We start from the raw sequence: 11,429 nt of genomic DNA on the forward strand, positions 1-11,429 counted from the left end.
GACTAAAAAAAGTAAAAAATAAAACACTTTTTCTTACCCAACAACCATGAATAGAACCTCTAAACAATATATTAATAGTGATATTGGTTGCTTCAACCGAAAAAAAGCACTTTTTTTTTGTTTAATTTCATTGACCTAATCCAAATATCCAATAACTAACCTTAAAAGGACCATTTCAAAAACTAAAATAAAAAACTAACCATAAAAGGTGGAGGGAATTTTTAATTTCAACATATCAAAATATATTAATATTTTATCTTGAGTGATAAATTTTTTTAAAGGACTAAATTTATGTGTAGAATGTGTAAAATTTTCTTTCCTTTGTCAAGTAATTTTGTTGATACAAATTCACTATTTTAGAAGAATATATTGGGAGTTCTGGATTTGAGGATGAATTCTTAGGTATATAATCTAATGTTTCTAGTAATCGAATTATGCTTAAAGAATCAACCGTGTAAGACTTTAGCTTATCAAAAAAAAAAAAAACGTGTAAAACTTTATTAAATAAGACATTGAACTTAAATGGTTAATAAGCTCTCCTTATAACAAATTATTCGAGAGCGCACGAATTCGATTGGAAACCATATTTTTAATAATTTTTCTATTATAACATAAAATTCAAATAAAATCATTGAAGCAACTATTTTAGATTAATTCTTAAAATATTTAGATTTGTCTCATAAAATTTAGTTATCAACCGCAGAGATGTTGATATGTAGTGGTTGGAGTTTAAATTAGAGATTCAATATTTTTCCATATATAAAATGTGAGACTAAGATTATTACATGTGGTTGAAGTTGCCGAGTATTGCTTTAACTTCAAACTACCATAGCTGATGGTCTAATCATTTACTCTGTTTGGGCTTTGTATGATTTTTATTTATGTTTTCTCTTTTTGACTTGTTGTAAACTTTGGTACACCTTGTGCTCAGGAGATTGTTTTTGTTAATATACGTCTCATTTTGGCTTGTTAAAAAAAATGTGAGACTAAGACTAGATTTCTTAGGAAATTTTTTTTTAAACAAATGGTCACCGTGAGCTTAGCTCATTTGATAGGGATATTACATTTTATGTGCAGTAGCCAAGGTTCGAATCCGGACACTCTATTTATTCACCTTTATAATGTGGAATTCTTAGCCGATAGGCTACTTAAATAAAAAAAATATTTTTTAATTTTATTTTTTATTTAATTTTTGGGATTTTGGTTCTTTTTAAAGTTGAAAGGTGAAGCCTCATCTTCCATGTTCACCCGCCGCCTGTTAGAAGAAGAAGAAGAAAAAGAAGAAGAGAGAAAACAGAAAAGGGTGCATTTTTCCACCCTTTTCCCTAACCAAAATTCTTCTTCATTTTCCAATTTCAATACCAATTTCAAATCCTTCAAAACCATTCACTCTCATTCATTTTTTGTTTGATTTGAGCCATTACAAAGATTAATACTTTTTCTCACTTTTTTGAAGAATTTTTCCATTTTGAGTAACCCTTTTGAAAACTGATAATAACCCAGTTACAGAAATTGTTCTAAGAAGAAAGAGAGAGAGAAAAGCAAGAACCTTTGTAAAACCCGTCATTGTAAACAAGGTTCCTAATTATTCTCTCCCCTTGTGGGGTTGTTGTTGAAACTTTCTTCTTTTTTCTATTTTTTGTTTATTTTACTAATTTCATATCATTTTTTTCTCTTATGATATCTATGTAATGTCTGTCACTGCCAATATATATCTTATCCGAATCAAATTCACTTTGTATTTTCATTTTGCATTGTGTTTTTTGTACTGTTGTTGTCATCATTCTTAGTTTTATCAGAGCAACAAAATAAGGATTAGTGTAAGATGTTTAGTATATAAGTACTACCTTAGTGGTTTAGTTCTATTGACAACACTATATACATGTCTGTTTTTTTATGGTCATAGGTTGTGTTGTTGTTATTGTTGTTGTTTTGTCTTATTACTCATATTTGGTGTTTGTTCTTGTTTTGTGCATTTTGCTTGGGACAATTTCAGTAACCAAGTAAAAAGGGAAGAAAAATGAAGTATGTGTTGGTGACTGGTGGTGTTGTGAGTGGACTTGGGAAAGGAGTTACTGCTAGTAGTATTGGACTCCTCCTTCAAGCTTGCGGTCTTCGAGTTACTTCTATCAAGATTGGTATTGAACTCTACCTCTCTGACACACACACACGCGCGCGCACGCACCATGATATGTACATATGTACATGGTTTTAAATTGCGTTATGAATCTTTATATTGTGGCAAAATGCTTCTAATGAGGTCGAAATTGAAGTTGTGATGTCGTTGCAGAGACCTCAAAATCATTTATATTGCGGCTATAATTGCTGTTATGGACCACAATTTAAAGCTATGCATATATAGTACATATAAATCACATAGATACACACATCTGTGTAATCTATGTAATTATGTATTATGTATATGTATTTATCTATGAAATTGCCATTTAATTGATTGGCTCAATGGATGGATAACCATCCCTTGGTTACACATAAAGTTTCATTTGATTCGAACTTTTGTTGTACAAAAAGGGTATTTTTTTTCTTTTTCTTTATTTGATATACAAAAGGGACTAGTTTGCTCTTATTTATTTGTTGAAGTATTTTTTTTCTTTGATATAAAGGAGCAGCTCCAATTTTATGCTCAGTTTTTTCTCTCAAATTCTATAAGAAAACAAAATATTATCTTTCTAGTTTAATATTACTTTATGTAAAGGACATGTTCTTGTTTTAATTTTGTTTGAATTTATTTATCATTTGTAGATCCCTACCTGAACACTGATGCAGGGACAATGTCTCCTTTTGAACATGGAGAAGTGTTTGTCCTCGATGACGGTGGTGAGGTAAAAAGATATATATTTTTTCTATCCTAAGATGCAAATTATAGCGACATGCCATTGGCCATTACGTAAATCTAATTGTGTTGTTGTTTCCTCTTAATCGCTCTTTTCTTTTTTGTCATTTTTTACATGAAAGTACAGACAAATTTAACTTTTGTTTGTTCACTCAGGTGGGTTTGACTCTATTTTTCAGTTCGCAATTTAATTCTTTCTTTTATATGTTATGAAGGTTGACCTTGATCTTGGAAACTATGAACGTTTCTTGGACATCAAATTGACTCGCGACAATAATATCACTACTGGAAAAATATATCAGGTGAACAAACAAACGGCCTTTACATATAATTTTTTTTTTATTTGTTTTTTTGACTTATCATGCCTAATGTATTATTGGATTTTTCATTTCAATGTTTTTAGTCTGTTATTGAGAAGGAGCGAAGAGGAGATTATCTTGGAAAGACTGTTCAGGTATGTTTAATCATTTCAATTTTTTCTTTGAATATTTCTTTTTTTTTAATTGTTGTTGGTGCCTTGGTTTTCAATTTGTATTTGCTTTATTTGTAGGTTGTTCCACACATAACAGATGCCATCCAAGATTGGATCGAGCGTGTAGCAAAGATACCAGTTGATGGAAAAGAAGGACCTGCTGATGTTTGTGTCATCGAATTAGGTGGAACTATAGGTATGTTAATATACTCACAGCTAATAGGTTTTTGATTTTCCGTACTATTAAAATTCCATTATCCATTCAAATTTTTCTATATTTAAATTTTAAGGAAAAAAACACAGGTTTGGTAGAAGAAGAATTTCAAAATGGTTTCTATTTTGTAAATAGTGAGAAAACAGTACTAATATAGTATTTTGAAGCCTTTATTTAATTAAAATGACCAAAATAATTTTCCTTTGATGCAGGGGATATTGAGTCTATGCCTTTTATTGAAGCACTTGGCCAATTTTCATACCGTGTAGGCCCTGGCAACTTCTGTTTGGTTCATGTCAGTCTGGTTCCTATTCTACACGTTGTCGGCGAACAGGTATTTTGTAAACTATGTCATCAGTTTTGCAATATTATTCTAATTAGAAATGACCGAGAAGTAAAATTGATTCAAGTTGTGCTAGTACAAAATAGAAATTTTGTTGATGGCGTCTTTACAACTGGTATGATCAAAATTCAAACACTTATATGGAGTTTTAATCTGCAGAAAACAAAGCCAACTCAGCACAGTGTTCGTCAACTTAGAGGATTAGGTTTATTCCCTAATCTTCTTGCTTGTCGCTGTTCAAAGGTATGCCTTCTGTCCTTATTTCGGTTTTTATTGTTCTGCTGGTTCCATTTGATGACGATTAAATAATTTATATTTAATTTTACTCGTCCTTTTTGCCAGGAACTTGACGATAATACTAAGGCAAAACTTGCTCAATTTTGTCATGTGCCGGTAATGTGACATTATTGTTTTCAACTGACTTTGCTTATCACAAAAAGCCTTACAAAGTTACTAATAATCCTCAACACTGTTTTGTATTTGCAGTTACCAAACGTACTTACTCTCCATGATGTTCCAAATATTTGGCACATTCCTTTGCTTTTGAAAGTAAGTGATTCTATGGTTGTCTTCTATGACTGCAGCAAGAACTATATTTATGAAGTTCAATTTTGTTGAAAACTGCATGTTTTTCATTGAGTGGTTTAATTTGTGAAAGTTTCTGATTTTTCTTTCTTTTGGATTTATTTTTCACAAATAGGACCAGAAGGCGCATGAGTCAATCCTGAAAGAATTAAACCTGCCAGGGTTTGTTTAACAAAACTCATTCCTTTTTGTATTGGTTTATAATATCATACAATACACGTGAACCGAATCGATAATGACCTTGTTATGCTATAGCAGTAAACTTACGTTTCTTCTTTCGTTGAACTAATGACCTTGTTATTGCAGTGTTGCTACGGAGCCTAATTTGAAGGAGTGGACCCTCAGGACAAAGATTTATGACAAATGTCATGAAACTGTAAGTCTCAAACATCTCAAATATATCATAAAGGTTAAAAGATCAACATATGAATAGATATATCGACAAGTGTTGATCTCACGACTATTCTGTATCCCGCAGGTTAGAATTGCTATGGTGGGAAAGTACACTGGCCTTTCAGATGCATATCTTTCTGTTCTGAAGGTAATTTTCTCGTAATCATTTGCGTTCACTTCATGCATTCTCTGCAACTTTCTTCTTCCGTACTTGATGTTAAAAACGGGTGTATTGAATTTTTTGGTCCAAAACATTATTAAACTGAATTTTGATAAACGATAAGCTAATATTCTGTTTTTTGTATAGGCACTTTTGCATGCTTCTGTTGCTCACAATCGTAAACTTATTGTCGACTGGGTTCCAGCTGGTGATCTTGAAGATGTTACATATGGAGAGGTGATTAATAATGTTTCAGTTATACAAAAATGTTGTTAAGTTTATGATTTTTACAATAACCTTCTGATGATTAATGTAACTGCAGGATCCAACTGCTTATAGAGCTGCATGGAGTCTTTTGAAGGTTTTCTACTATTTAAATTGAATGCATTTTCTTCAACTTTTCTAATCAAATGCTATCGTTTTATTTAAATAACTGTATCTAAGTGCAATTATTTACCGGTAAATGGACTTCGCTACAGGGTGCTAATGGAGTTCTAGTTCCAGGAGGTTTTGGAGATAGAGGAGTGCAAGGGAAAATTCTTGCTGCTAAGTATGCTCGAGAAAATAATGTTCCATATCTCGGCATTTGCTTGGGGATGCAAATTGCTGTTATTGAGTTTGCACGATCTGTTCTCGGTCTGCTTGATGCTACCAGTACAGAATTCGATCCTGAAACCAAGACTCCATGTGTCATATTTATGCCAGAAGTATATTCTCTTGTACTCTTGCACCGATTGATAACAGCGTTACTTTGAGAACCTAGTTAAACTTAGTTTTATTTCATTGATTGATAGGGTTCAAAGACACATATGGGAGGAACTATGCGTCTTGGTTCAAGGACAACTTACTTCCAAGTTGCTGACTGCAAATCTGCAAAATTGTAAGAATTAAGAAATCAAGCATACTTGCACATATATAGATTATTATAGATTATTCAAAAGAAAGATCACTTTTTAATTCGTTTTAATTTGGTTATTTAAGCTTTCCAAACGGGCCCTTAATATGTTTTGGAATTCATGATAGGTATGGAAATGTAAGCTCTGTTGATGAGCGTCATCGGCATAGATATGAGGTAAATTGTGTTTGTTAGCTGAAATTTTCTTTGCGGGAAAAAGTTCAACAGTAGTCCCTAAATGTAATTGTTATGATGTATGTACAGGTTAATCCTGACATGGTCTCTCAGCTAGAGAGTGCTGGTCTATCTTTTGTCGGCAAAGATGAAACCGGATGTCGCATGGAGGTGTGTATTTACATGAAATTGCAATGGCATGTGGCATGGATCTTATGATTTGTGCAAAAATAATAATTATAATTTTTGTAATTATTTTCATGAGTGCAGATAGTTGAACTGGCTAGCCATCCTTTTTTTATTGGCGTTCAGTTTCACCCTGAGTTCAAGTCGAGACCAGGGAAACCTTCTCCACTCTTCTCAGGTATTTTATCTATTCAAAATCATTTATTGTTGTCATGTCAATTGCAACAACCATTTTTTTCTTCTTCCGTGGAATGACTTATTACTTATTTTATTTCATTGTCCATCAAATTTGTCATTGTGGTTTTTGGTGGCGCTATTTACTTGGCTATCATCGATGAACCCTTATTAGGGTTGAATTTTACATGAAACTTAATGCCATTTGTCTTGAGACACTTTCCATCTCACAACTATCTGTGATACTTCAATCGTGTTTTGATTAAACGTATATCTTTATGTTTAACATGGATGCCTAAAGCTTAGTTTAAAAGTTTAAATCGTCATGTCAAAATCTCTCATTTATCATGTAGTATAACAAGGACTCCACATTCATTCTTGATTATCGCAGTAAATGGTTCGATTACATTTTCTAGACATAGTTTGATTAATGAGTGATCATCGAGTTACACACTAAACATAATTATTGCCTTGTTAATAAAACAGGATTAATAGAAGCAGCTTGTGAACCAAAGAGGACAGTTACAATGCTGAGCAACGGCCATGCCAAGTTACCTATTGGAATATATAACAACGGACACTCGCCAATCCTGAAACCACATCAAAATGGAAATGGCTTCATATCATCAAAATCCAATGGATCCTTAAAAGGTGTGTTCACCAACGGCAATGGAGTGTACGTGGACGGTAGTTGTTAGCTGTCCTTGTTTTCTACCTTTGAATAAATGATGGCATAACTATATCCAACGACATTATGGTTTGTCCTCAGTCGGTCACATTGTACAGTTAGTGAGTGGATAGGTCTTTTTAGCTAGGGACTTGTCTTTCATTATGAAACCAAAATTTTTGAGTCTAACAAACTTTTATTGTTTCCTAATAGTATGGTTGTGCTGTGGTGTGGCAATTGCAGCCACCATTTATTTCACTTTTTTTGGTCAAATACTTTGGCCAAAACTTCACTCACTTATTGATGAGGATCATGCCAAATATTTGGGCTTTGGTGGCTTTTTCTTTGCTATTTAGGGTTTTTTTCTTCCAAGTATACAAGCTTGAAGGTGTAAAATTACTTTCAACCAAATGTCTTGTTTTGAGTGGTTATTAATGTAAACTCTTATGAACATTCAAGTTGAATTTTGTTTGGGGAAATGTCTTTTATCTTTCTTGATTTTGTATTTAAATTGTCAGATGAAAGTGTTAGACCATAAATTGTGTAGGTTCCCTTACCTAGAAGATACCTATGAAACAAAGGACAATGAAAGAAGAATAGAGATGTAGTTGCTTCTTTTTGCTTGTATCTCAATCCTCTATTAAAATGTATTAAGGCAAGGGCCTGTTTGGATATATAGCTTGTTTGTAGTTTATAGCACAAACACTTATAATGATAAACTCTTGTGTATAAGTTTACATAAGCTATTTTTATTGCAAAAAATAAAGATAAATTGATTTTTTTTTTGGTCAGAAAAGATAAATTGATTTTATATATGCTATGAGCGGTTTTCATAAGCTATATGAAAGAACTTGTGGAAATAAGCTAAAATAAACTTTTAATGATAAACTCTTGAGTATAAGTTTACATAAGCTATTTTTTTTTATTGCAAAAGATAAATTGTTTTCATATATGTTACTCGTTGTTTTTATAAACTATATGGAAGGATTTAGCTTCCCTTCACAACCAGTCCCATATCAAATTAGCCGAAATAGGATTCGTTTTGGCTAGAGCGCCCTGTGTGAAAATTGTCACAAGTCTCAACTTTATGTTAGTATATCAACTCAATTAAGTTGTCAATCCAAATAGACTCTATCTGTTTCATTTTAACAAAAAACTCAAATGTATTTAATCTAGATGCATTTTTTTACATAATCCTTATAAAATTGATAGAGCTTATGGATGAAATTGTGAAAATAAGCCGAAACAAACTTGTGAAACTTATGAAAATTGTCATAAGCCTAAAAAAAAGAAAACTATGCCAGTATACAAATTCAATTAAGTCGTCAATCCAAACAAACTCTACCTGTTTCATTTTATTTGTCGTTTAAGTTAATGTACATACTCTTCCAGGGTTTAAATATTAAATAAAAATTCAAATGAATTTAAATTAGATATTTAAAGGTAAAAGAATTGATTGATAAAAATGTCCTTATTTTAGTGAAAATTAGGTTGAACAATTATTAATGAGAAGAATGAGACATTATAGTCAATATTCTCTGGATATTCTTGCAACACAATTTGAAACAAGTATATATATCAAACTGTAGAATGTAATGGTGGGAGCAATTCAACTGTGAATAGAATAGTGTTTACAACTTATACAACTGTTTTTTCATGTATTAAACATGGTTTAAATTGCATAAGTCTTTGATTGATCCAATTTATGGTTGTAAACAAAATATTAGTATTTATAGGTTTTTTATAATTGTAAATTGAACCAATTAAAAGACTTCTCCAATTTAAACCATATTTAAGACAATTTTTTATTTTTTTTATAGAAATCATTCAAATCGAATTAAACTGGATGTTATTTTAGTCTTTGAATCAAATGAATTTTGACTTCTTTTCACGCTACCCGAGTCTTACACTTGCCTCATGACCTTCTAATTCTACCCCCCATAACGTAGGATACGAGTGTGTAAATAACAAAAATTGGGGAAAAAACGGTTCACATTAGGATGCAAATCATATAAAATTTATTATTTTTGTATCTCTCACTCTTCCTTCACCCCTATCTGCTAATTAAGTAACAAACTCAAATGCAATTTTTTTTTATTTTTAGATTTTACGCCCCCTTGAATTTAATACTTAAGTAGAGAATGAGATATTTTTAAAATTTTCGAAAAGACGCAAAAAAAAAAATCATGAATTTTTATATAAAAATTGAATTGATCCAAACCGTACTACAAACAAAACACTCCAACTTATTTCCCTCAAGTCAATTATGCCATCCATTTCCCTCAGGTCAATTATGTCATCTATTTGTTTGAACTTGAAGTGAATAATTGTCAAGTCAGGTTGGATCCAGAGAAAATGGCAATTCTGGTTGAATCCTGTCTAGGAACCAAAGGGTCCATACCATTCATAATTGCACAAATTCAAAAACCTGTCTGAAATATATTGGACCCATTTTTTATCCAACTGTTGCTAAATCCTCCCATGTCCTAATGTTGAGTTTGACATCTAAGAGATTCCTTAACATGAATTAGACTTCTACCATGAATATCACTGACAACAAGATTATCATACTATAATCTTTGTACCAAACAATTGACATATGCAAGTTGTGTGCTCCACAAGGCACAAATTTGTTCAAAAATAAAAAGAATTTCTTTCGGCGCCTTCTAGATTTTCTCGCGTGCTATGCTAATTTCCATTTTTATCATTCTGCTACTTAAGTAGAAAATATTATAAAAATGAGAAATTTAACAGCTCCTGCTATTCTCTACTTAATTGGCGAACTTAGTTCTCTACTTAAGTAGCAAAAGTGTAAAATCTTAAAATTTTCAGGATTTTACATTGTTCTCTACCCGAGTAGAGAATTGTGTTATAGCTACTCATCACAAGTGTCTATTTAATAAAGATCATCGTTTATTCAAATTCACACATTGGACAACAATTGGATCAAGTAGTTACTAAAAATCATCGTTTCTGCATAGAAGAATTGGATAAGCAGGCGAGTCATATATGATCTCAGACATTAAGCATATTTTTCATTGACCAACAAGACTCCAATTTAACTCTACTTATCGTTATGCAACCTGAGTTATGATATTATTAACTATAGTACTTGATCTATCTATATGAGTTGCTAATTAGTCAAGTAGCTAACACAGTTCTTTAATTAAGTAGAAAACATGTAAAATCCTAAGAATTTCAAGATTTTACATGTCCGCTACTTAAGCAGAGAACTACATAGGTGTCAAATTTCTTAGTTTTATAATTTCCGCTACTTAAGTAAAAAAAGGTAAAAATGGGCGCGCGAGAAACACGGAGTTGCCACAAGAAATTCCTAAAATAAAAAGGTAAGTAGATAATTTGTAATCTTAAAAGTTAATTTTACTTGTAATAATGAAAATAATTGAGTCAGAAGAAAATAATTGAGTCAAAAGAAAAATGAAAACAATTCCTTTATCTCTATTTCTTTTCAATCCAAATATGTCTTGGTCAATATTAAAGATTAATATAGGAGTAGATAGCTATAATGATCTTTGTTCAATAGTGTGAAAAGTCTGTTCAACTTGTGTATGTGAAAAGTCACTCGTACCTTTCTTAACCCCATTATTATACCAAGGGAGATAATTTGGTTTTTTTGGGTCTCTTACATAAAAGTGTTTTTCAAGTAAGTTAAGAACATATTCTTCAGAAAAAGAAAAAAAAAAAAAGGTAAGTTAAAAACATGTTAAGAAACTTATAATAGAAAAAAGAGAAAAGTCCAATGTCTTTTGGCTTGTTCTGATTGATATTTGATGTGATCCCAAAATTTGTTCAAAAGGCGAAGTTATTCAGACACATTTATACATTCAACAATCTCAAAATTTGAATAATGTGAAACTCCAAATAAACTACAAATAACTTCAATATTTACTTTCATGCATATTATGAGTTTGAGTCCAATTTTCACATTGCAATGTTTAACATGGCAAACAAGTTTCAATCTCATCGCAAAAAATAACTCAAAGAGTGAGAATGCACAAATATATTTATACACCCAACAACCCAAAAATTTAAACAATATGAAACTTCAAACAAGAGCTAAGCCACCGCGGGATGCTAGTTGCTAATAGGGGTTGCTAGTTACAATAGCCACTTTTTCTACACAACCTATATAAATCACCATTCCACGCACCAGCCAAGGAATAACACTTCAAACCCTAGACTTGTGTGAGTAAAGTAGTGGATAAATACTCTTAAAAAAGCATAAGAAAAAAAATGGATTTATTAGAAAAGGGGTGCAAATAGAAACTCTCAAGCTGGGTGTTTTGGGGGT

The 11,429-nt window shown here is 31.6% G+C and overlaps 1 protein-coding gene across 1 annotated transcript; it reads left to right on the forward strand.

The window, feature by feature from the left end:
• Positions 1-1,217: 1,217 nt before the first annotated feature.
• Positions 1,218-7,596, forward strand: LOC123893847 (CTP synthase-like). Its single transcript, XM_045943662.1, has 21 exons — positions 1,218-1,577; positions 1,997-2,138; positions 2,764-2,843; positions 3,070-3,156; positions 3,258-3,308; positions 3,405-3,522; positions 3,753-3,874; positions 4,043-4,126; positions 4,226-4,276; positions 4,370-4,432; positions 4,584-4,630; positions 4,775-4,844; positions 4,947-5,009; positions 5,169-5,258; positions 5,344-5,382; positions 5,501-5,728; positions 5,816-5,901; positions 6,045-6,093; positions 6,181-6,261; positions 6,361-6,454; positions 6,937-7,596. The coding sequence occupies exons 2-21, from the start codon at positions 2,021-2,023 to the stop codon at positions 7,146-7,148; spliced, it is 1,833 nt and encodes a 610-aa protein (XP_045799618.1). The 5' UTR covers positions 1,218-1,577; positions 1,997-2,020; the 3' UTR covers positions 7,149-7,596.
• Positions 7,597-11,429: the final 3,833 nt, after the last annotated feature.

This window comes from Trifolium pratense, linkage group LG7 (genome assembly GCF_020283565.1).
Source record: "Trifolium pratense cultivar HEN17-A07 linkage group LG7, ARS_RC_1.1, whole genome shotgun sequence".
NCBI lineage: Eukaryota > Viridiplantae > Streptophyta > Magnoliopsida > Fabales > Fabaceae > Trifolium > Trifolium pratense.

Excerpts from the sequence above, each read along its gene's own strand:
- LOC123893847 (XM_045943662.1), top strand. The coding sequence starts at position 2,021 with ATGAAGTATGTGTTGGTGACTGGTGGTGTTGTGAGTGGACTTGGGAAA. Across the intron at positions 6,262-6,360 it reads AAACCGGATGTCGCATGGAG|ATAGTTGAACTGGCTAGCCA; the intron begins GTGTGTATTTAC and ends TCATGAGTGCAG. Across the intron at positions 6,455-6,936 it reads ACCTTCTCCACTCTTCTCAG|GATTAATAGAAGCAGCTTGT; the intron begins GTATTTTATCTA and ends TTAATAAAACAG.